At 42.2% G+C, this 27,077-nt stretch overlaps 1 protein-coding gene across 2 annotated transcripts in view; it reads right to left on the reverse strand.

The window, feature by feature from the left end:
* Window positions 1-5,980: 5,980 nt before the first annotated feature.
* fxyd6 (FXYD domain containing ion transport regulator 6) overlaps window positions 5,981-27,077 on the reverse strand; it is a 59,176-nt gene continuing 38,079 nt past the window's right edge. The window contains exons 2-9 of one of the 2 annotated variants that reach the window (XM_063038759.1): window positions 23,002-23,055; window positions 19,092-19,115; window positions 15,743-15,763; window positions 14,749-14,823; window positions 13,753-13,789; window positions 12,957-13,006; window positions 9,690-9,730; window positions 5,981-6,614 (exon numbers count right to left, since the gene is read on the reverse strand). In XM_063038759.1, the coding sequence (XP_062894829.1) occupies window positions 9,705-9,730; window positions 12,957-13,006; window positions 13,753-13,789; window positions 14,749-14,823; window positions 15,743-15,763; window positions 19,092-19,115; window positions 23,002-23,050 (282 nt within the window). In that variant the 5' untranslated portion in view covers window positions 23,051-23,055 and the 3' untranslated portion in view covers window positions 5,981-6,614; window positions 9,690-9,704. Of the gene's footprint in view, window positions 6,615-9,689; window positions 9,737-12,956; window positions 13,007-13,752; window positions 13,790-14,748; window positions 14,824-15,742; window positions 15,764-19,091; window positions 19,116-23,001; window positions 23,056-27,077 lie in introns of both variants that reach the window. The other variant, XM_063038758.1, reaches the window with a different exon arrangement.

A 27,077-nucleotide genomic window follows, 5' to 3' on the forward strand; every position in this document is an offset into this window, starting at 1 on the left:
TGTTTCTGTGCTTTAGGGTTCTTTGACATAATTGAGTCTTTGAGTTTTGTTATCCGAGATTACTCTTGTAAGCTGTATTTTCCTGTATGTTATTAAGCTCAGGCAACGTTGAGGTTCAGGCACATACCTCACACAAGTCCGGATCTCTGTCGTGCTAACCACCCCTGTACTTGTAGACCAGCTACACCACAGATTTAGGGGCAAAGAGTAGAGGCACTACCTCACAGCGCCAGAAACCCTGACCCTGGGTTCTGTCTGTGCGGAGTTTGCACATTCTCCTGGTGTCGGTGTGAGATTCCCCGGGTGCTCTGCTTTCCTCACATATCCCACAGATGGGGGGAGTTGAAGGAAATCTGGGATAATAAATCAGGATTAGTATAGAATTCGTGTAACTGGCTAGAGGATAGCAGATGCGAACTCTGTGGGCCGTAAGGCCTGATTCTATGCTGTATTTATGTCTTTTAACATGGTTGCTTTTGAAGCCCTTGGTGATCTGTAACCTCCTCATAAACTCTATTGTGTTTCTTTACTTTTCTGCAAACACCTGCAAGAAAATAAATCTCAAGGTAGTATATGGTGATGTATATGTAGTGTACCTTGAACTTTGAGTTGAGAATTCAAGGAGAGAACAGCACCTCTGGAACAGACAACAGGTGCAGGAGTAGGCCATTCAGGCCTTCGAGCCAGCACCGCCATTCACTGTGATCATGGCTGATCATCCACAATCAGTATCCAGTTCCTGCCTTATCCCCATAACCTTTGATTCCACTATCTTTAAGAGCTCTATCCATCTCTTTCTTGAAAGCATCCAGAGACTTGGCCTCCACAGCCTTCTGGGGCAGAGCATTCCATATATCCACCACTCTCTGGGTGAAAAAGTTTTTCCTCAACTCCGTTCTAAATGGCCTACCCCTTATTCTTAAACTGTGGCCTCTGGTTCTGGACTCACCCATCAGCGGAAACAAGATGTGAGAGAGGTTATTAGTTCAGGAGTTACTCCAGAAAATGTTCTTGGGAGGGCATAATTTTCAGGTAGCTGAAGTAAAGGTGGGATGTCAGAGCCAGGTATTTTACACAGAGAATGGTGGGTACTTTGACCACTCTGCCAGGGGTTGTGGTAGAAACATTAGGGACATGAGGCCTCTAGATAGGCACAGAGATGAAAGAAAAATTGAGGGCAATGTGGGATTGATCTTGGCGTAGGTTAAAAGATTAGTACAACATTGTGGGGTAAATTTTGTGGGTCTTGTAATTTGTTGTTCCTGTGGTGGATAAATTGTCAAGTGTCAACTCCTAACTCTGTTGTGATGTAAGTTATTCAGGAGGTCACAACAACAGAGTTAATGTTACATGGCACTTGGTTTTCACGGTGCTCATGTGTTAAGGTAGCAGAGTGCCACCGCTCTGAAAGCTGTTGCCTCACAGCACCAGAGAGCTGGGCTCAATCTTGAGTTCTGATGCTGCCCATGTGGAGTTCGCATGTTCTTCCTGTGACCTCGACGGTTTCTTCTGGGTGCTCCAGTTTCCTCCCACATCTTAAAGGTGTGCAGGTTGGTAAGTTAATTGATAAGTTGCCCCTGTTTTTGTGAGTGGTAGAAACTGGAAGTGAGGAGAATAAAATGGGTTAAATTGTGTTTGAGTTTTGGCATCAGTCACTGGGCCAAAGGGCCTATGGCAATGGCCTGTGATGCTCTGATTCCATCGCACAGCACTGAAAAGTGGGTCCAATGGATGGAAAAAAAATCTTGATTCCTTGATAAGAGTGCATTCTCCATATTCTCCAGATCCTACCCAATTGAATGCTGCAGATTTAAACAACTAATTAGTTATGCTTGGTGCACAGTCCATTTCAATCTGCTCTGTGATTGTGACTTAACTTTGCTAAATTGAGGTGTCTGAACTTCATTGACTGCCTGTTCCCCACCGTGGTGAACCTCATCTCTCCACACAGTCTCCTTCAGTCCAGGCATCCCTTGTCCACAGTATACTCACCCCCTCCCACATCCTTCACCTCTTTGCAGAGTTCTGTTTCTTTTACTTGTCACCTTCATTTGCATCTTATGTGAAGCATTTGACAAATTTCAATTATCTGCTGATTCCAGGGATAACATCAACAAGGACACGTGTTTGAGGAAGAAATAGTTTCCAAAGCTGAAAAAAATTAAAGACAGGAGATGTATGGTGACAGTGGGTCAGAGGGGCAGCACAGTAGCCTAGTGGTTAGAGCAACGCTTTACAGTACCAGGGACCTGGGTTCAGTTCCTGCCACTGCCTGAAGGAGTTTGTATGTTCTCGTTGTGACCGCGTGGGTTTCCTCCGGGTGCTCCAGTTTCTTCCCACAGTCCAAAGGTGTACCAGTTGGTAGGTAAGTCTGTATGTTCTCCTCGTGACCTCGTGGGTTTCCTCTGGGTGCTTGGGTTTCCTCCCACAGTCCAAAGACATACTGGTTAGTAGGTTAATCGGTCATGGTAAATTTTCCTATAATTAGGCGAGGGTTAAATTGGGGGATTGCTGGGCAGCGTGGCTCGAAGAGCCGGAAGGGCCTATTCCACGCTGAATCTCAATCAATAAATAAATACAATAAAAATTTAATCAACATTTAGAGATGGGAAATTCAGTTTCATGTTTGACAACGAGCAGATTGGTGGTTCAGTCTCGCTCTGGTCTCAATAAGTTGTTCTGAACTGCTGAGAGAGTGAGTCCGTAGCAATTGACTTCTACTGTTTAAACAATTGCATATTTGATTGGATCTTTGGGACAATTCTGACAAATACAGCAAATCCTCAACTAAGGTGCCTGGAATATGGTTTCAGATGGAGTGTAGAGCTCCACTGTCACTCCCCAGTGAATTGGAGTGTTGATTCTATTCAGTGCAGTGACCAACTGTGTTGAATCTACTAACCTAGATCTCTTTAAACTTCACTCTTTCATAGTTAAGACACTATTAACTGATTTCAGCTCATTCACCTTTGCTTTATGATTAGGGGTAGTGAGTTGTGGGCATTGTATGATGGTGTAGGAAACATGACGACACTTGTGGGCTGCTCCCGGCATCATCCTTGCTGATTTGATTTGACACAAATGACACCTTTTACTTTATATTTTGATGTACACATGACAAAGATAATCCTTTCTTTTTCAGAGAATGATGCTTGTATATGTTAGATTTTATTTATTGAGGTGCTGGACGGTTTAAAAAAAATTCTCTTTCATATAATTGTTTTTTTTCAGTTTGATGCCATTGAAAATAAATTTAACCTTGAACACAATACACTGGCAGCTGTTTCTGGGTCAACTCCAATCCTTTTCTTCAACTTGTGAGTCACCCTTGCAATGCTGATATGATTTCCATGTTAAAGCCACATATAATGGCATTATTTCTTGTATGATGCTCCTTTTGCAAGGTTGCCGGGGAGTTTGACCATGTGGTCTGAGGAAGCCCATTGTAGGGAGCTTCTGGAAGAATGATCCCATAACACTGACTTGGAAGAACTTCAGTACTTAAATTGGGAACTGCTCAAAATCAGCATTCCCAACAATAGCCATAATCTTCAGTCCCTTCACATTACCTCCTCAGGCTGTGCTTCCAACCTCCCATTCCTGATGCCAGTGCTCCATCTCTGTCCTTCATGATGATGCCAATTTCCCTGATTTTATCATTGCTTTTTCCAGTCCCTCAAGTCCTGTACTGCTGACCAGTCTCCCTCCCCCTTGTCTCCAGATCTGTAGACATCCATGCACATTCACGTGACACCACTTGTCCCATAAACCACCCATCCAACCGGTCCTGTGACTGGCCTCCCAAGCTCAGCTTCAGAAGAACATTTGGGGTTGTATATTTTTGAGGCCTTGGTCACAAGTGAATTTTGTTGTACAGACAACACAGTGATATAGCATTTAGCGTAGTGCTTTACAGCATCAGCCGGAAGATTGGAGTTCAATTCCACCCGCTGTCTGTAAAGAGTTTCTATGTTCTCCCTGTTACTGCACGGGTTTCCTCCGGAAGCTCTGGTTTTCTCCCACTTTCCAAAGAGGTGCGGTTATGGGTAGTGAATTGTGGGCAGCTATGTTGGCACCAGAAGCGTGGCAACACTTGCGGGTTGCCCCCAGCACATCCTTGGACTGTGTTGGTCATTGATGCAAATGACACATTTCATTGTTTGTTCCGATGTACATATGACAAATAAAGCTAATGTTTATCTTTTAATAAAAATGGCTGTTGATCTTATGCATTGACACCATTCTAATGTGTCCTTTAGGTTGCACTGAAAATTCCAGACACATAGGACAACTGAGTTAGTTCCTGGCTATCCCCACAGATTTATTTTCCTTCTTACCTTCTATAATCCCGGTTAGCATTCACTCACAAATTTAACCCGTTTACCTCAGGTAGTTAATGCATATTGATAACCATTCAGATTTACAGAGTTGTACAACACAGAAACAAGCCCTTCAGCCCATCATATTCATGCTCCCTGTGGTACCTCTTTCCATTAAGCTCACTAACCCACATTATGTCTCTAGCCAGTGGTGCCTTGGCAACCATTTATCTAAAGGATTCTTTACTGTTATGGGAGTATCTGCCTCCACCACCTCTTCAGCCAGCATATTCCAGTTTCCAACCAACCTCTGATCCCTCTAAAGCTCCAAACCTGTGTCCTTCTGTCCTAAATACCCTCACTCTGGGTATCTAGCCAAACTGAAATGGAATTCAGGGAGACTAGGCATATGAAACTGTTAAGAATTAGTTGTGCTGATATCTTGTATGCATTAAACTACATTAAGACTCAGCTGTGATAGCATCTTGAATGTACAGTACTTAATAAATTGGAGGAAGGCTATGCCTGTTGTATCTTTAATGACATTTGGATGTCCCCAAGTGCTTTACAACCAGTGACATTTTAAAACATGTAATCACCAGCAGCAGATGGATAATGCAATGGTCAATTTGTGGATAACATGATCCCAGAAATAGGATGAGGAAAAGATTACCTGTTTTAGGGATAAATATTGGCCAGAGCCATAAAGGAAGAAGTCTCTCACCCCCTACAATATATTGGCAAATAGGATCTCTGATGTCAACAGAGCTTCAGTGTAATGCTTCATCGGAACACCACTTCCACTAGGGTATTAAAACAATCATAAATTCCAACAGGGTATTAAAACAGTCCCTAAATTTTCTGTGTTTTGTTTGTCAAGGTGCTCTTTTTAACAAAATATAAGACATTTTTCAACCATTTGATATAAACACAAAAGCAACAGATGATCTTCTAGAGATGGTCAGTCTTACAATTTGACCCTCTGAAAGCTAACTAGTTGGACTTCTCCTAAAAACATTCATGGAACTGCACCTGGAATAATGGAACAAGTACTGACACAACAAAGGCTGTAACCAGTACTTAGTCTACACACTTGAGAGAGTTTTGTTGGCTTTACTAGATTAATGTTTCCATGACCTTCATTGTAAAATTAAACCTTTGATTTGGGTAGCTCATATTGGAACATAATCTAAGACCAAATCTTAAGACCATAAGGTATAGGAGCACAATTAGAACATTTGGTCCATCGAGTCAGCTCAACCATTTAGTCATGACTGATCCATTCTCCCTCTCAGCCCCATTCTCTTGCCTTCATGCCCTGACTAATCAAGAATGTATCAACCTCTGCCTCAAATATATGTAAAGACTTGGCCTCCAGAGCTGCCTGGGGCAATGAATTCCACAGATTCATTACTCTCTGGCAAAAGGAATTCCACCTTATCTCCGTTCTGAAAGGACATCCCTCTGTTCTGAGGCTGTGTCCTCTGGTTGTAGGCTTTCCCACTGGAGGGATCATCCTCTCCACATCCACTCTATCAAGGTCTTTCAACATTTGATAGGTTTCAATGAGGTCACCCCTCATTCTTCAGAATTCCAGTGAGTAAAGGCCCTATATCTTCTTATGAAAATACATATTCCTATGATTTAATTTGAGCCAAACAGAACAAGCAACTGATTATTTGTCAGTTTTGGTAACTCCTTTTTATTTTTCAAGGTATCATTGGCAACCTTTTCAATTCTATTTTACAATTGTCCTTTCTCAAACCAGCTCAACTGCGAGTGAAGGTCACTGAATAACAGCACACACAGACACAGTGACCAATTCACACTGAGATTAAATACACTCTATTTAACACAGAGACATCACTGCAACACCACCATATTGTGGAAGGGATGGAGTAATACTGAGCCCCACCCTGCTCATATTTACCCAAATGCACTCATGTTTATATACAAACACGCACACATACACAAATGCACCCACTCACAGTTACGGAAGTACAATCTGACAGGACTGGAAAATATCAACCGAAACACAATTGCTATTAATTACCCGACACAACTGCACATCTTGAGGATGACCAGCACACAGTAAAATGCGATGATCTACGGTACAGCACAAGATTCATACATCAGTTACTGATATCGGTGTTCATATATTTTAATTCAAGAACCGTGTAGTGAACTGAGCAAAGCTTCCAGTCTCCGTGTTGTTAGGAGCAAAGTCGTGGGTCTTCAAAGACCTGTCCAAGAAGCAATCATTTCATAGCCTTTGGGTCTCTGATTGGCTTATCCCTGTTACAAAAAAGCAGAGATCTAAGATATTTAAAGTAATTACATGCTGGGAGTTACTTTTGCAAATTACTTTTTCTCTCTCGTTGTCCTTCTGATTTGGTCCTTCCCATGGAAATGACTTCTGCATCTTTGCAAATTCGATCCAACTGATTGCTGGAAACCCTCTATTAATATACCATGTGACAGAACAGAATCAGAGGTTTGGAAGCTTATTTTGCTGCAACCCATCATGGACATATTTTCTATCGTATATTCCATTTGCCAATTATAAACGCTGAATAAAATCATGTTTTTATACCTGTTTATCTCCTTTTAACTTTGCCACACCCCTCCCTAGGGGACACACACCCCAATTTGAAATCTAAGACTCCATATGGACAATAAAATACTGAACAAAAAGGAGTAAATTTCTGCGTATGAAGTCCTTGTCATCACGTAGTTTAATATGGGTGGAAATGAGATCGCTCTCTTTTGCTCCCCCTCCCCATATATATCTCATAGAAACATAGAAAATAGGTGCAGGAGTAGGCCATTCGGCCCTTTGAGCCTGCACTGCCATTCAGTATGATCATGGCTGATCATCCAACTCAGAACCCTGTACCAGCCTTCTCTCCATACCCCCTGATCCCTTTAGCCACAAGGGCCATATCTAACTCCCTCTTAAGTATAGCCAATGAACTGGCCTCAACTGTTTCCTGTGGCAGAGAATTCCACAGATTCACCACTCTCTGTGTGAAGAAGTTTTTCCTAATCTCGGTCCTAAAAGGCTTCCCCTTTATCCTCAAACTGTGACCCCTCGTTCTGGACTTCCCCAACATTGGGAACAATCTTCCTGCATCTAGCCTGTCCAATCCCTTTAGGATTTTATACGTTTCAATCAGATCCCCCCTCAATCTTCTAAATTCCAACGAGTATAAGACTAGTTCATCTAGTCTTTCATCATATGAAAGTCCTGCCATCCCAGGAATCAATCTGGTGAACCTTCTTTGTACTCCCTCTATGGCAAGGATGTCTTTCCTCAGATTAGGGGACCAAAACTGCACACAATACTCCAGGTGTGGTCTCACCAAGGCCTTGTACAACTGCAGTAGTACCTCCCTGCTCCTGTACTCAAATCCTCTTGCTATAAATGCCAGCATACCATTCGCCTTTTCCACTGCCTGCTGTACCTGCATGCCCACTTTCAATGACTGGTGTATAATGACACCCAGGTCTCGTTGCACCTCCCCTTTTCCTAATCGGCCACCATTCAGATAATAATCTGTTTTCCTGTTTTTGCCACCAAAGTGGATAACTTCACATTTATCCACATTAAATTGCATCAGCCATGAATTTGCCCACTCACCTAACCTATCCAAGTCACCCTGCATCCTCTTAGCATCCTCCTCACAGCTAACACTGCCGCCCAGCTTCGTGTCATCCGCAAACTTGGAGATGCTGCATTTAATTCCCTCATCTAAGTTATTAATATATATTGTAAACAACTAGGGTCCCAGCACTGAGCCTTGCGGTACCCCACTCGTCACCGCCTGCCATTCTGAAAAGGTCCCGTTTATTCCCACTCTTTGCTTCCTGTCTGCTAACCAATTCTCCACCCACACCAATACCTTACTCCCAATACCGTGTGCTTTAAGTTTGCACACTAATCTCCTGTGTGGGACCTTGTCAAAAGCCTTCTGAAAATCCAAATATACCACATCCACTGGTTCTCCCCTATCCACTCTACTAGTTACATCCTCAAAAAATTCTATGAGACTCGTCAGACATGATTTTCCTTTCACAAATCCATGCTGACTTTGTCCGATCATTTCACCGCTTTCCAAATGTGCTGTTATCACATCCTTGATAACTGACTCCAGCAGTTTCCCCACCACCGACGTTAGGCTAACCGGTCTATAGTTCCCTGGTTTCTCTCTCCCTTCTTTTTTAAAAAGTGGGGTTACATTAGCCACCCTCCAATCCTCAGGAACTAGTCCAGAATCTAATGAGTTTTGAAAAATTATCACTAATGCATCCACTATTTCTTGGGCTACTTCCTTAAGCACTCTGGGATGCAGACCATCTGGCCCTGGGGATTTATCTGCCTTTAATCCCTTCAATTTACCTAACACCACTTCCCTACTAACATGTATTTCCCTCAGTTCCTCCATCTCACTGGACCCTCTGTCCCCTACTATTTCCGGAAGATTATTTATGTCCTCCTTAGTGAAGACAGAACCAAAGTAATTATTCAATTGGTCTGCCATGTCCTTGTTCCCCATGATCAATTCACCTGTTTCTGTCTGCAGGGGACCTACATTTGTCTTTACCAGTCTTTTCCTTTTTACATATCTATAAAAGCTTTTACAGTCCGTTTTTATGTTCCCTGCCAGTTTTCTCTCATAATCTTTTTTCTCCTTCCTAATTAAGCCCTTTGTCCTCCTCTGCTGAACTCTGAATTTCTCCCAGTCCTCAGGTGAGCCACTTTCTCTGGCTAATTTGTATGCTTCTTCTTTGGAATTGATACTATCCCTAATTTCTCTTGTCAGCCACGGGTGCACTACCTTCCTTGATTTATTCTTTTGCCAAACTGGGATGAACAATTGTTGTAGTTCATCCATGCAACCTTTAAATGCTTGCCATTGCATATCCACCGTCAATCCTTTAAGTGTCATTTGCCAGTCTATCATAGTTATCTCAATCACTATAGGTTCATAATAATGTTTAATTCCATCTGTCTCCAGGAACAGCCTCCTCAAATTTGGCTACCCTAGAAATTCATCTCCATCTGTTACCTACTTCATGGTGGCAGGCATGCCATGATCCAATCTTGGTGCAGACTGGTGCCAGACAAGGCTGTGCATCTGACCCAACACTGCACCTCATCTCCAGTAAGCTTCCCACTGGAGTGAAGTTACTCTACATTTGACCTGTGTTTACTCCACTACAGAAGCAAAGTCACCCCAACTCAGGAAGCCAGACAGAATGGAGCCCATCTGCTATCTACCATGAACTGTGCCATGGAAATCTCTGCCAGGATTTGATGGCACCAAATGACAACAGGGGATAGGAAATTAAAAGGAGTCTGTCTCTTACCAGGGTGGGTCCTCATCAGTTCTCTGTCTTGGCTGCTGCTTCTGTTGCTTTGACCAAAGAGAAAGAAACAGGAGTTAGTGTCACATTGTTACAGCACAGGGCAGACCTGAAATGCAGAAACTTGTACATCAGGGCTGAACTGATCTCAATGGCCATGTGCAACCTCCCACTTTATTATAGTTAGCAGCTGACTTTCAGTTTAATTAGTCTTCACTTTCTTTACTCTCCTACCTTTCGTATTCAAAATATGTACAGCTGAACAATTTCCAAAAGCATCCAAGCACAAAACAAATGAAATTGTGTAAATTCTGTCATTTGTATTTCACTGTGTTACAGCTGGATTTGCATCTTAATTTAGGATTTCAATACACAACAGCCACATCTTGCTGATGAATGAAGTGCTCATGCTTAGAGATATTGTATTGTCAAAAATCACAGCAGTCCAAGTCTACAGCTACTACCGGCTGATTTGTATTTGCACAGGTTTATCTTCCTTTATGTGTTGGTTGTTTGTAGTTTTTTCCATTGATTGTGTTGTACTTCTTTGTTCTACTGTGAACATCTGCAAGACAATGAGTCTCCAGGTTGTACATGGTGACATATATGTACTTGGATAATAAAGTTACTTTGAACCTTGAATTCTGGTGTGGAATATCTGAAATTGTAAAGTAAAATTTATTATCAGAGTACAGACATGTCACGACATAAAACCCTGAGATTCTTTTTCTGTGGGCATACACAGCAAATCTACAGAACAGTAACTGTAAACAGGGTCAATGGACAACACACTGTGCAAGTGCAGATATAAATAAATAGCAATAAATAACGAGCATGAAATAACAAGATAAAAGGGTCCATAAATGAGTGTAATTGTCTCATTTTGTTCAAGAGTCTGATGGTTGAAGGGTAGTGACTGTTCTTGAAACGAGTGGTGTGAGTCCTGAGGCCCTTTACCTCCTACCTGATGGCAGCACCAAGAAAAGGCCTGGGTGGTGAGGATCTTTAATGATGGATCATCAACTGATGATCCCACTGGTGATAGCACAGGACAGTTAACATCTTAGTCCATGGAAAGACATCTTTGCCATAGAGGGAGTACAAAGAAGGTTCACCAGATTGATTCCTGGGATGGCAGGTCTTTCATATGAAGAAAGACTGGATGAACTGGGCTTGTACTCGTTGGAATTTAGAAGATTGAGGGGGAATCTGATTGAAACGTATAAGATCCTAAAGGGATTGGACAGGCTAGATGCGGGAAGATTGTTCCCGATGTTGGGGAGGTCCAGAACGAGGGGTCACAGTTTGAGGATAGAGGGGAAGCCTTTTAGGACCGAGATTAGGAAAAACTTCTTCACACAGAGAGTGGTGAATCTGTGGAATTCTCTGCCACAGCAAACTGTTGAGGCCAGTTCATTAGCTATGTTTAAAAGGAAGTTAGATATGGCCCTTGTGGCTACAGGGGTCAGGGGGTATGGAGGGAAGGCTGGGTTCTGAGTTGGATGATCAGCCATGATCATAATAAATGGCGGTGCAGGCTCGAAGGGCCGAATGGCCTACTCCTGCACCTATTTTCTATGTTTCTATGTTTCTATGTGTATTTTGTAACTCTGCTTTTCTACGGCAATGTTTCATGTAGATGTGCTCCATGGTTGGGTGGGGGGTTACCCATGATATGCTGGCCTGAATCCACTACCTTTTGTAGGATTTTCCACTCAGAGGCATTGGTGTTCCCATACCAGGCCATAATGCAGCCAGTCAGCACACCTTCCACCACACATCTATAGAAGTTTGCCAAGGTTTTCGATGACATGCCAAACCTCCACAGACTCCTGAGGAAGTAGAGGAGTTGTTGCGCTTTCTCCACAATTATATTTAAATGATGGGTCCCGAACTGGTCCTCTGAGATAGTGACACCCAGGAGTTTAAAGTTACTGACCCTCTCCACCTATGATCCTCCGATGAGTACTGGCTCGTGGACCTCTGGTTTCCCCCTCCTGAAGTCTACAATCAGTTCCTTGATCTTATTGATACTGAGTGAGAGGTTGTTGTTAAATTTTCAATTCCCTCCTGTATACTGATTCATCACCCCTTTAATACAGCCCACAAAAGTGGTGTCATCAGCAAACTTGTACAGCATGTGGTGTTGGAGCTGTTCTTAGCCACACAGTCATAGATGTAAAGCGAGTAGAGCAGGGGGCTAAGTACACATCCTTGTGGTGCTCCTGTGCTGATGGGGATTGTGAAGGAGATGCAGTTTAACAATGGGTTGAGATTGGATTCAGTTTTATTTATTTATTTAGTGATACTGCACAGAATAGCTCATTCTGGCCCTTGGAGCCGCACTGCCCAGCCCCGACAACCCCTGATTTGACCCGAACCTAATCTTGGGACAATTTACAGTGACCAATTAACCTACCTTTTTTATTTAGATTGGTACGTCTACCTGGTACGTCTTTGGACCATGGGAGGAAACCGGAGCACCTAGAGCATACTGACGCATTCCAGGGGGAGGACGTACAGAGATTCCTTACAGAAGATGCCAGCACTGAACTCTAATCACCGAAGTTCCAAGCTGTAGAGATGTCATGGTAACTGCTACGCTACCGTGGTTCAGTGCTCTTACTGAGCTTGTTGAGGGGGTTCAAATATTGGTGTAGAATGTACAGGTTCTCAGGGACTGGCTAGCTGTGAAACACGTGAGGAATTTGACTGTGTTACACTGAGTTTCTCCAAGCAAAAAGTGGATTTGCCAGAATTCTTTGAGGATATATCAAGTCGTAGTGGTGGTTGGGTGGGGGGGTGTATTTAGACTTCCAGCAGGAAGTCAGTAAGTTGCCACATAAAAGATCACTGCACAAGAGTGCAAGGAACTCACAGAAACTGCAGACGTTGAAAGTCTGAAATAAAGCCATAAGATACTGGGAATACTCGGCAAGTCAGGCTGCATCAATAGCGAAAGAAATAGTGTGAAGGAATCAGCTCAAAGATCCTTCATCAGAACTGGGAAAGAGAGAAAACAGGTTAGCTTTCAGTTGCAGAGAGGATTGTGGTGGAGTGGACAATGACCCTGTTACTCAACATCAAGTCCTTGTCTCCTCATTTCCTAGAGAGAGCTTCTTCCACCGTATTCTATTCTTCCAGTCCCATACAACTCACTTCCATTTCACAGGCAGGAGTGCCAGGGCAGGCTCATTAAATCAACCAGGTAACTATCACAAGATTCCCTTGTTTGGGCCTGACCATATGGATTGGTTAGGTCTATCTCACCTTTGTTGGTGATCAGAGTTTCCACTTGGGCCTCTTCATCATTAGGTGATCTGGAGAAAAAGGAAATACCAAAGAGTATTAGAACACATGAGTACCCGAGAAAGCCTTTACTTGCTGCTGCATCACCACTCCCAACACAAATAAAACTCCCTCAGCACCCACAGGATAGGTACAGCACAGGTTAGATATAAAGACCTTTCTACACCATCCCATCAAACACTTTCAGAGTAGATGTAGCACAGATTAGATATTGAATAAAGAGTCATCTACTCAGTTCCAAAGACTTTGTCCTAAAATAAGACAAAACTATTTATCTTGGGATCATTTGTCCTTTCACCTACTGTAACTGGAAATGAGAAGAACCACCAGATGGAGCAGGAGTCGGCTATTTGGTAACAAGTCCCACTCCTTGATTCCATTAGATTGTGTTTGATCAATAAAACAGCTCCATTTATCAGTATCTAACTGACAATGCTCTGCTTGAAAATTCCAATGTCACATCTGCAGCATATGTTGGAGATGAGCTTTGTGTGATAAAAATAACACATATTTACACTCCCAAATGGTGATGCTCTTGATCTGGATTCCTTCTGATTTTCCAACCCTTGCTAATCTTACCAGAGGCAATAGCTAACACAGCAGACAATCATCCCATACAAGACACATGGCTGGTTCCAAGGGCAGCAGCTTGAGTGAGGAGTATTTTACTAGGGACCACTGCCCGTTGATATTTAGCTCTGCCGGACTCCTTTCCAAGCCTGTGCCCTCCCAGGGCGATGCCACTCGGTGCCATTACCTGGGCTTCTGGTTGAAGCTGCAACGACATTTTCGACCTGCAATAAAAGGCTGAATGAGACATTCTGGTATAACTGGGCCAAGGAGGCGGGAGGAAAACAAGAGGTAACTCAACACTTGAATCTTTATCTGCTATTTGATTAGAATAGTTTACCACCCATGCCTGTTTAGTCAGGGCAGACCTGATTGGTACAGTATTGCTGACCCCTCCACTCTCTATGATGGAGCTCCCAAAAGCACTTTGATCCATAAGACCATAAGATACAGCAGTACACATTGTGCAGTTCTGCTCACCTACCATCAGGAAAGATATCAATAAAATTGTAATAGTACAGAGAAAAATTACAATGATTGCTGGGATTTGAGGACTTGAGTTAGAGGGAAAGGTTAAATTGGTTAGAACTTTATTTCCTGGAGTGTAGGAGAGTGAGGGAAGATTTGATAGAGATATACAAAATTATGAGGGGTATACATTGGGTAAATACAAGCAGGCACTGAGGTTAGGTGGGATTAGAACTAGAGTCATAGGTTAAGGGTGAAAGGTGAAATATTTAAGGGGAACTTCTTCACTCAAAGGGTGGTGTGAATGTGGAATGAGATGCTAGCAGAAGTGTTGGATGCAGGTTAGATTTCAACATTTAAGAGAAATTTGGATAAGACATTGATGGGAGGGGTATGGAGGGCTATAGTCCAGGTGTAGGTTGATGGCTCTAGGCAGAATAACAGTTCGGCACTGACCAGATGTTTCTACATTGTAGTGCTCTATGACTCTAAGTAGAATTAGGCCATTCAGCCTATCAAGTTTGCTTCACTATTCAATCATACCTGACTTTTTTCTACCAAATTCTCCACTTTCTCCCTGTAACTCTTAATCCCCTTACCAATCAATCATCTTATGCACGTAACCCTCAATAATCCACACAAATATGATTTCATCCCTGTATTATGTGGTATAAAGAATTATGACAGGATTAGTGGAAATATCCCATATACTCACTCAAGATCAGCAGGATGCCAAGAGTAAAGAGTATGACAGCAAACACCAGGCCTCCAATCCGCAGAGTCTCGTAATCTGCAAATTGACCATCACAGTTATTGTCTGATTCCAACCCATGTGAATTCCCCACCGTCCAGGTCAAGCCCCCTTGTCAAGAAGGAGGTACAGAAGCCTGAAGGCACACACTCAACAATTCAGGAAAAGCTTCTTCCCCTCTGCCATCTGATTTCTGAATGGACATTGAACCCATGGACACCACCTCACTACCATTTTATTTATATTTTTGCACTACCTATTTAATTTAACAATTATATATATATATTTGCTGTAATTTATGGTTTTTTCTATTATTAGCTATTGCATTGTCCTGCTGTCACAAAGACAACCCATTTCACAGCATATGCTGGTGATATTAAACCCGATTCTGATTGCCAAGAGACGTAGATATAGCAGAGGAGCTGGTAATGGCTCCATCAATTTGCCTTGACCCTTAGAACTCCTATCCTTGCCTCACCGATAAACATTTTAACTCTTTCAGTACTTACTCAATTACTGCTTGAAAGTTGTCATTAAATCTAGGACAATCATTCTTTGTGCCAACCAGAGAATAACAAGGAGTGTATAAAACAGCTCCTGCAATAGGATCACAGTGCCAGTGTGCTGTAGGCTTAGTTGGGAGTTCTATTCTTCATAGACCCTTGGTTGTATTGCACGCAAAGTTGATGGGCTCCTCTCCAGAAACAAATTAGGTAAGTGTTGGACACTTTGGCCATAATCTTCCAAACCCTTTTAGATTGAGGATTGTACCCATGGGCTGGTGGATGGTCAGTATTACTCCACTGTGTAAGGAGCTGGATAAATTCCACTAACCGCTGGTAAAGGTGACACCCTGGCCCTTGGACAGATACAGAAAACCAGGGGTACAAGGTAAAAAACAGTGCACAAAGAATTCCGTTAAAAGGAAGAGAGATGTACAATTAAATGAGGCACTCACCGTAATAAAACTGATCTTTCTCTTCAAATGCAGAGTGTGTGGAACAGAAAAAAACAAAAACAATAGTTCAGAGTTTACAGCAACAATGTATCATAAACAGTGTCACCCCTAAATTACTAGAAAATAGGCAGAAAGAGGGAAAATACTTTGTCCTTTACCCCACATATGTGAGCATCCACCTCACTGTGCTCACAATCACCCCCCAGCATATCTGCACCCATCCCCCAGCATGCTCACCGCCCACCTCACATCACACACATTCACTATTCCGCTACTTCTAGAGCACGTGACAATCCCTCACCACATACCTCATATTACATACAACCATCCTATTGCAATAGATTCCACTCACAACCACCCACCTTACCATCTTTCAACAAATTGATCTGTCTTTTCAACATAACATTCGGCCTCAACTTTCCACCAATTCCCATAAGACCATAAGGCATAGGAACAGAATTAATCCATTTGGCCCATCAAGTCTACTACACCATTCCATTGAATTTATTAACCCTCTTAGCACTATTCTCCAGCTTCTCTTCATAACCTTTGACGCTCTTACTAATCAAGAATCTATTAACTTTCACTTTAATTATACCCACTGACTTCGCCTCCACAGATGTCTGTGACAATGAGTTCCACAGATTCACTACCCTCTGGCTAAAGAAATTCCTCCTCACCTCTGTTCTAAATGGACGTTTTTCTGTTCTGAGGTTCTGCCCTCTTCTCCTAGACTCCCCCACTAGTGAAACCATCCTCTACATGTCCAACTCTGTCCAGGCCTTTTCTTTAATCTCTTAGTTCTATTCCTCTCCAAAGCTGTATCAGGTCTGTTTAGAAAGCTTACTACTATGGTTGCTGACTTATTCCACAATCCAATTAAAATTTAGGTAAAACAAAAAGGTTCCCACCCCTACCGCCATGATGCTGGGTGAGAGGTAATCATTGGAATAAGGGCATAGACATTTTATATTGATTTTAGTCATTTGGCTTGCTCTTACTTTTATATTTCCATTGCTTTTACCATAACAAATTCCCTTTATAAACATGTCACACTACAATTGACTCTCATGCAACAGTGTAGATATAGGATTTTACTGTAAGAGTGATATTGTTTCTGGTGTGTGAATGGCCAAATTAGCATTGATATTACCTAGCTCGGCAGGACATTGCCTTATAACCATGTAGATGATAAACCCCCCACCCCCACCCCCAACAATTCTGTCACCAAAATTCTCCCCTAACACTGGACAACAAAGATTTTGCTTCCTGAATACTTTTGGGTGTATCTTATGGATTTTGGGCTGCTAATCATGAAAATCACCATGAAATTTCCCTATCACACACCATTTTTTAAAAATCGCCTGTATTTGTTATTTCAATTCATAATTCAAGTCAATTAAAACGTTGCACACATCGTAAGCTGAACAGTTTACTATCTTGTCCAGGAATGCCTGGACATGCTTAGGCAGGGTGGATGCTGCGTGGCAGGACAGGTTTTAGAATGGCGATAAAAGCATCACGCACACACCATTCTATGCATTGCGTTTACATGTATATCTGTTTGCGATCTCGTTGATGCGCATGCTCTACACACATAGCATATTGCGTGTACTCATTATAATAAAGCAATTGTATTTTTAGGAGTATTTGTGATAGAAAATTTCCCTATCATGCACCATTTTGAAATTGCCTATACTGTATTTGTTATTTCAATTCATAATTCAAGTCAATTAAAATGTTGCACACAATGTAAGTTGAAAGGTTTTCTATCTCGTCCAGGAATGCCTGGACATGCTTAGGCAGGGTGGATGCTGCGTGGCAGGACAGGTTTTAGAATGGCGATAAAAGCATCACGCACACACCATTCTATGCATTGCGTTTACATGTATATCTGTTTGCGATCTCGTTGATGCGCATGCCATTGTGCATAGCATATTGCGTGTACTCATTATAATAAAGCAATTGTATTTTCAGAAGTACTTGTGATAGCAAAATGTCTCACCAATGCTGCAACAGCCGCAATACTTTCTGTAATATTTGTGGCGAGTATATGCTTAAATCTCAGATGCAGCATGACTGCTATTAAGCCTACGAGCGCTATTTCAGGTGTAAGATTGGAGACCAAGACAAGGCCTGGGCTCCTGAGACTTGTTGCGCAACATGCACTGCTGATTTTAGAGCCTGGCTCAGAGGTACTTGGAAGTCAAAGCCGTTCGCTGCCCTGATGATAGTGAGAGCAAAAGGATCATGTGACAGACTGCTCCTTCTGTCTGACCAGTATGTCTGGTTTCTCTGCCAAAAACAATAAAGTCATTGAATACCCCAATCTCCCATGAGACCTGTGCCACATGATGATACTGAAGACACCAGAGACATGGTGTGTCGAGGAGGCAAATGAAGATGCCATGATGCACAAGCCAGGAATGGAAAACAACACTGATACAGATTTTTAACCCCTTATGTCGAGTGAGTCTCATCTGATAAGTCAATCCGAGTTAAATGACCTGGTCAGAGACTTGGATTTGTTAAAGGCAAAAGCAGAATTACTGGGTTCAAGAAGGCAAGGATAGAATCTGCTGTTACCAGGCACAAACATCTCCATGAAGGATTTTGATATTTGAGACAGATGTTTCCCAGAATAACTGATGCCAAGACTAAGGATGGCATTTTTTTTGGTCCACAATTCAAACGGGATGGGTCATCAATGACAAGTAATTTGAAGGACTTCGAGTGGGACTGGAGAAAATTGCATGGAAGGCATTTAAGGATGTTGTTGAAAACTTTCTTGGCAACTACAGAGCACCAAACTACATGCAGCTGGTTGACAACATGTTTCAAGCCTACCAAACCATTAAGTGCAACATGTCAATAAGGATTCATTTTCTGTATTCTCATTTAGACTTCTTCCCTGCAAATCTTGCGCCGTGACAAGTATGGTGGAAGGTTTCACCAGGATGTTATGGTCATGGAGAAACCGTATCAGGGCAACTGGAATCCATCAATGCTGGCTGATTATTGTTGAACACTTAAGTGAGAAGTGTGAGACACCAAGTGCAAATGAAAATCATCAACAGAACATGTTTAACTTAGTTGAAATATTGCAAAGTGTCAGCACCATTATGCAATTCAATGCATTTCATTCAATAAACGTTAATTTGCTGTTTCTCCAAATTCCTACGTGATATAAGTAGTCTGAAATTATAGTTGTGTTCAGTTTCAATTTCTATCATAAATAAAAGCTATTTCTGAGGAAGTAACACTTCTGAAAAATTTGCTGTCCAGTGACATCTGAAAGAGAAAGATACACCAGAAGGAGAAGTAAACAGTAAAATGAGAAGAAGCTTACCCATGTCAGTCGAGTTCCCAGCAACTGCAAAGAAAAGCATTGTCAGTGATCTATGCAATATAAAATAGAACTCCAATTGATAATGGTCTTCACAAAAACCGTTACTTTCCCCAAGCAGTAAAGCTAGTCAACACCTCCACCCACTAACCCACACCGTCACAGCCACACCCCCACGAGTTACCAACTCTTTATCATTTCCTGTCAGAGTCAACTTCTGTACAGATACTCCTGTACTTAGCATCACTTTATGTACATACAATCAGTCCATGTATATAAACTATCTTATTATTGTGTTTTTTTGTGCTGCATCTGATCTGGAGTAACAATTATTTTGTTCTCCTTTACACTTTTGTACTGGAAATGACATTAAACAATCTTGAATATTGAAATAGAAATTCAATAAAATGGACAACCTTACAAGTGTTATTCCTTATTCCTTACAGTTGTCAGAGCTGGGGGTGGGGGGGAAGGGAAAGGGAGGTAGTGGGGATAAACTCCCACTACCTATGAAATGCTCCCAATGGCGTGTATCTCAAATAGCCCCTGACAACCCAGTCCAGCTCCTGGTCTTTACCTGTGGCTTAGCTATTAAGCCAGGCTGAACTGTTTCTACTGACAGAAGGGGCAAAGGTGGGTTATTGAGGCCTTAAAACCAGTCACTCTGGGAAGATGGGGCTCGTCTGCCATGGTTGGCAGCTCATCTAGGAGAAGGAAAACTCTGATCTCAAACTTCCACTGCCTTGCGGCTGTACACACTCATAAGGAAAGCTTTGGGAGTAAACCCCAAGGGTAAAATCTGGAGCTAGAGTCCCTATATTGAGTTCAATGATGACTGGCAATCCTGCGATGCTGGGGGTGCCAAATGGTCTCTTCCGTTCCTCCAGATACATCAGCTGTGTGGAGAGGAGGAGCCTGCTGCACGGGCAACAGCTTGCTCTCCACATCGTACTGGCCTGGCTTGCATAATGACTTTGACACAGCCAGCTGGAATGCAGCATCCATGGTCAACCCTGACCAACAGAGGGCCACCACAAGTATCATTCTGTGCCTTGGGTACAATGCATGTACGGGCCATATGCATAAATGATTACTGCTCAAGTGCTTTTCTGTAGAAACTCAGTACAGTAATACATGAAGGATTCAATGGCAGAACAGAACAGAGACAACCAGAGAGACAGGACCACACAAGTATTTGAATGATATCTACGTGGTATACAAAGCATGAAAATAGGTCAGTAAGAACGCAGTATGGTTAGTTTGTTGAATGAGGCCACATCACAGTGTGTTAAGTGACTCAAACAAAAATGATGCTGTACTGCAGATACAGAGAGATGCACACGTTTGAATGCAACCTACTCTGAGTAATACACATGAACAATCTGGAATCATGTATTGACCTGACCACAGTCCCAGTGTCTAAAATAGGAATCCGTCAGGACTGCAGGCGGTAGCCCTGATGTGGCTGCACAGATCCAGCATCCTGGTTCACTCCTGACCCTGGGGGTTGTCTATATGGAGCTTCCATATTCTCTCTGTGGCCATGTACTTTTACCTCTGGATGCTCCGGTTTCTGCCCATGTCCCAAGGATGTGATGGTCGGTTAGCTGGCTACTGTAAATTGCTCCATGTAGACAGGTGGCAGGAGAATGGGCGAGTGAAGGAGAACGGATTGCAGGGAGATATGTGGGGAGTGAGACTGATGAATGTGCTCTGATGGCCAGTGTGGCACACTGGCTGCAGTGGTCTCCTTCTGCAAGAAATTATAGGAATGTCAGATGTGGCTTCCACTGCAGTGACAAAGACTGAACAGAGGCCAAGTGTGAGAAACAAAGATGGAGGGCAATGAACTGAAGCACTGTGAAGCAGAAATGATAAGGCAGACGAATGCTAAGGTACTATAATCCAATGCAGAGCATCTCTTTGATTCCATCATCACATTTAAAAATTGTATCTGGATATTCTCATAGTCTGGAATACTGTGAATTTGTTCTTACAGAGAAATATAAGACCTAACAACCCCAAACATTACTGGAGGCTGAGACATAATGGCCTGTATTTTCCCCAGTTCCCTAACTTAGCTTTGCTGAATACTGAAATGCTTTCTCATGGGCTCTGATGCTTCAAATAGGAGGGCCCTAGGCTGTGGCAGAAGCCTGGACCTTGTAAACAGGAGATTTATGTAGGCCGGAACAGACTTGCTCACAAAACTACACTGGAAGCTGTTGACAGGTGGCAAAACCACACTCCCTGCTTTGCAGCTGTCAAATCTGTCAGATTTCCAATATTTCTGAATCACATAGAAAAAAATATCCACATAATGTATGTGTGTGTATATATGTATATATATTAATGTATTTATATGTATTATATACAGTGGATTCTGGTGTTAATTGAGCCATCGGTTAATCAGGGCAACTGCTTATTTGGGACAACTCATAAAGAACAAAAACTAATTGAAAAAATAGCTAGGATTCCCTTTATTTATTTGGGACACTACGCCACTTAATTTGGCCATGAGACTGTTGCCAAAGTTTCTAACTAGTGTCAGTCGTGTACATTGTGTGGCCACTAAACACTACACTGTGCTTAGAGTGAATAGGTTTTAAATAGCATCAGTTATGTGTGTTCATGTTTAAAATGCAGTGATTTTTGTCACCGATAGTTGGTGAGAAATAAGCAGTAAGACAATTCAGAACTGTTCTGCTCACTGCGGTTTCAAACTTTCAGACTTAGAGATGCCAGAAATGGCTGGGAGTGAAAATGAAACAATTTCACAAGTTCAAAAAGTTAGGAACTACAAAGAATTTGTAGGTTTTGACACTCATTTTGAATGTTACAATGAAAATAAAGATTTGGAGGATGCAGTCTTTGAACATATTGTATGAAGGCAGTCCAGTGCTGATATGTTCACAGTCAGTTAAAACAACTTGGCAGCGCACAGTGTGGATGAATTCCTCCATTGATAACTATTAGGAACTATAGTTTTATAGTCTGGTAGTAGTATTATCAGTGTTCTAATTTGTTCTGTATTTCATTTAAATACATCATTTGTTACTCAGTTAAATGGTAGTTTGTCTTTTTAACACATGTTTAACTATTCCCATGAAACTTTGGTTAATTGGGTAGATGCTTAATTGAGCCAAAATGTACTGGTCCCGATGTGTCCCAGTTAACCAGAATTCACTATATATATATACACACACACACATGCACAGAAACATACTGGGCTTGTTGGAATAAGTTGGGTAAACTCAACAAGATTCTCCTCAGCTGCTGGGTTCCATGGCAACTCCAGTGATGGACTTCCATGCTTCTACACAGCTTATTGGCACCTATACTGAGAATTGTCAGCCTTTGCATTTGGAACCCCTGGACTAACTCAGCGAAGTGCAAGACCAATACTCCCACAGATCACACACAATGATAGTGTTTGAGCCCTTGTTGCTTTTAGAATGTTGTAGTCAGACCTGTGACTCTTAGTTCAGATTGCTGAGACTCTAAAAATACATTGTGAAGACCAAAGGATGACAACAAGGATGATTTCTGTGGGAGACCACTCTTCAATACACCCCCTCACTCAATATGAGAGAACATTTAGGTGCCCATTGAATGATTTTGATGTGTTGGTTGAGTTTATAAGCATATGCTCTTTCCACACAATGAAACCCAGGCAGTGATTGTCAAGTTATCTGCAAGCACAAAGGGGAGAGTGTCAATTCGATTCTTGTAGTGTCCTTTCATTCAGGAGAAGACATGCAGCTATACATGTGCTTAGGAACTTTGTTTTGAACACAAGTTCCATCTTATTAATGCCAGGCTGTTTGTCACTAGGCTGGTCATCCTAGTGACAAACAGCAATTGCAGTGGAGATACATACTACAGCCCTCAGTTACCTGGATATATCACTTACCAGCTACTTGAATTAGCCCGCAGAACAGAACAAACAAGTACACTTCCATGGTGTCTAGAAAACAAAGAGATTGGAATTTAAAATGTAAAGGATTCTTAGAACAGGTAAATGTGGCCAACCAAATTCCGAGAATGGTGCGATTGGTTCAGCGCATCTGCACACAGTGAGATCAATGTGCTAAACCCAGATGACTGGGAAGCTAGATTCGGTGACCATTGACACAAGAGATTCTGCAGACACTGGAGGTCCAAAGCAACACACACAAAATGCTGGAGGAACTCAGCAGGTCTGACAGCATCCATGGGAATGAATAAACAACTGATGTTTCGGGCTGAGTCCCTTTATCAGGATGGCCTGAATCACTGACTGTTTATTCCGTTCCATAGATATTGCCATACCTGCTGAGTTCCTCCAGCATTTTGTATGCATTGTTTGGTTACCATAGACTTTGTTGAATACATCTCTTTCTTCTGTTCCTTAATATCCCAAGCCAATCCTAAGAAACCAGAGGTGTATCTCCAAGATTGTGCCACCAGCAAAACCTGGGTAATAAAAACAATGCAGTTTTAAGAAAATTCAATCAGTTTGGATTATTTGGTTACAAAGATATTGTAGGTCATTAGTTAGGCAATGAAAAGCCAGTTTGATTCCTGAATGCTGATGGGAAGTCAAGGTGTGAAAAGAATTGGGAAGTTAGGAGACCAATGACAGGAGGCGGGTCTATAGGAGGCAAATGGTCATGTGACAACATCTCCAGAATATAGCCAAGCAAAGCCAGCAACTCTGTCTCCCACTTGAATTCTGACTGGTAAATCATTGTTCAAGTGAATTGCAAAGGAATCCCTTGATGTCATCGCAGGTTCACACATATTGAGTACACAAACATGGTGAGAGTAGGGTATGCTCTCCAACAAGTTTGTTCTTCTACTCATTGCAACAACTCCACTTTATTGTAGGTTCAATGTTAGTCTAAAAATGCTGATTCTACTATTGTCCCAGTGAGCACAAGTTCAAATGTTCATCACCTTTGCAGCACTTTGATTGATTCTAAGTTTGTGAAAAAATGTAGGGGGAAAAATTTAATGTTAAGCACAATTATTGTAGCCCTCCCCTCAGCTTGCTCTCTTCTACTGTTCTAGGGTAAAGAAATTCGGTGGCAGGGTGGAGATATGTCTCTACCAAAGGAGGTGTAAGGTGCTCCTTCCCTCTGCTAGCCTGCAGGTTACCTTTGAGCAAGGTGTAGCACCTGCCCAAGGGTGACTCGATCAGGGTCATGTGAATCCATGGGAGCAGGTGGTGGATGGTCGTATGAGCAGCTGGTGCATATCATAAGTCCTGGTTATGCGACCACTGATGCCAGGCAGGCAATCTCTGAAGAGTATTGATAATGGCTGGGGTCACCAATCTTGTAAAGATACTACCCAGAAGGAGGCAATGGCAAGACAATTCTGTAGCAAAATTAGCCAAGGACAATCACATCATGTGGCACAATGCATAATGATTATGATGATGGCAAGAAAAATCAGCAGAGTCAGTGCCTCTTGTAATGAAATTTGTTCAACCCTGTTAGCATCCTTGCAGATTTCCTCAAACCTCTCAACACTAGGGGTAGTAATTATGCTCTTACCGTTCCTTTGTAGAGGTTCTGGAAGAAGGTTCCCATTTCTAACATCAAGCATTAAACTCAAATATTCTGTGGCAACTCATCGGACTTGCTGTATCAAGGGTTCCATGGACATAGACGTCTAAGTCCCTCTGGTCATCTACAGTTGGCTTCCATTACATATTCCGCAAATGCATTACCCCAGAGTTCTCCACATAGGGTCATAGAGCACTACAGTACATAAAAGACCATTCAGCTCATTTAGTTCATGCTGAGCTGTTATTCTGCCTAATTCCATCATCCTGCACCTGAACCACAGACCTCAATGCCCTCCCCATCCATATACTTAACCAAGCTTTCCTTAAATGTTGCAATCAAACACACATTCACCACCTCTGCCAGAAGCTTGGTCCACACTCGCACCACCCTCTGAGTGAAGAGGTTTTCCTTCAGGTTCTCCTTGAATATTTTACCTTTCACCCTTAACCTATGACTTCTAGTTCTAGTCTCATGTTGAATTCTATTTTCCTCTTCTCAGTCCACCTGACCAGTCTAATCCATTGCTAACTTTCTGTAATTTACAGCTTTCAATTATTTAGTTTATTTTAGTTTCATCATCAAACTTTTTAATTGTGGTTCCGAGGATCATTAAAGAAAAAAACCCAGAGAATGCTCCTGTAAACAGTCACTAGAATTACAATTGGCCTATGTGTTTTTATCTCACTGAGAGCCAGGTTTGGATCTAAAGTTAGACCTGGGTGTGTACATGGAACCCCCACTATTTACTTCCCTGATTATCTTCAGGGGATCTGTCACCTCTATATTAGGTCACTAGTTCCAGTCACCCCTTTCCTCCCAACCCCACAAAATAGAGATTTTCCTCCATTGCTGAAAATATGACTTCTGTGAGACTTCAGGCGAAGCTATGGCCCAGAATGGACAGAAGTAAGGAAATATGATCACAAATTTAAGGTGCTGTTTTGGATTCAGTTGGCCTGTGAAATCAATCAGTTGTAGTCCAAGTTAAGCCCTCTCGTGTGTGGGGACAGAAGGTAAAATGTTCCTTGAGCTTACGTTGGGCTTTGTTGGAACAGTGCACGAGGGCAAAGGCAAGAGTTGGAGTAGGAGTGATGGAAAATCAAAACTACGGATTACAGCCACCCAGGGTCATGCTTGTGGAGGTGTTCTATAACATGGCCACCCAGATTGTTGGTATGTCACCAAAGACTCTCGCAAATTTCTACAGGTGTACCATGCGGAGCATTTCCAAAATGCTGGAGGAACTCAGCAGGCCAGGCAGCATCTATGAAAAAGAGTAGAGTCGATGTTTCGGGCCGAGACCCTTCATCAGGACTCCAGTTCTGCAGAAGGGTCTCGGCCCGAAACGTCGACTGTTTACTCTTTTCCAGAGATGCTGCCTGGCCTGCTGAGTTCCTCCAGCATTTTGTGTGTGTTGTTTTGAGTTCCAGCATCCGCAGGTTTTCTCTTGTTTGTAGAGAGCATTCTAACTGGTTGCATTACCATCTGGTATGGAGGGGCCACTGCACAGGATGGGAAAAAGCTGCAGAGCATTGCAAATTCAGCCAGCTCCATCATGGGCACCAGCCTCCTCAGCATCAAGGACAGCTTCAAAAAGCAACAACTCAGATGACAGCATCAATCATTAAGGATCCTCATCACCAAATACGTGATCTCTTATTATTACTACCATCAAGAAGCAGGTCGAGAAGCTTGAAGACACCCACTCAACATTTTAGCAAAAGCTTCTTCCCCTCTATCATCAGATTTCTGAATGAACAATGTCTACCACTGTAATGCTGCTGCAAAACAACAATTTTTTTGACATATGACAGTGATATTAAACTTGATTCTGATCTGTATCTAACTTCTTTAACAAGAGGATCAGGACGATTGATTGTTAGAATTCTTCTTGATATAATCTCCAGTTTCTTTACCATGAGACTAAAACAAAACTGACTTTCCTTTGAAAGATGGCTAGAGTTCGGCAAAAATCCTAAACACAAATGTGAATGTAGGGGAGAAAAGACTGAATAATTAGCTACTAACTGAGTGAAAGTGAGTAGGCAACTGCTTTCAAATGGGTAAATGGAATTGTTCAGAGGGCTGTAGGGAAGGACGAGGAAATATGATGAGTCAATAGTGTCCTTTTCTTCTGTATCAATTATCTGTAATTTTCTGGATTTCTTCATGTATCCTTGCCATTGGCTAGGATGTTGATGGATCAGCTGATTGCATTATATCCACTACTTTCCTGGCACAATGGGCTCTTTGTGGTAACAGATAGAAAATATGCTTATTGGTGACCAATTTCTTCAGAGCGTCAATATAGAGTCATGAGGTCATAGAGGACTACAAAGAAAAAAAGCCTCATAATTTTGTATATCTCTATCAAATATATCCCATTTCTCATAAGAGTTACAGAGCATGGAAGCAGGTCCTTTGGCCCATCTAG

Source organism: Mobula hypostoma, chromosome X2, assembly GCF_963921235.1.
Source record: "Mobula hypostoma chromosome X2, sMobHyp1.1, whole genome shotgun sequence".
Lineage (NCBI taxonomy): Eukaryota > Metazoa > Chordata > Chondrichthyes > Myliobatiformes > Myliobatidae > Mobula > Mobula hypostoma.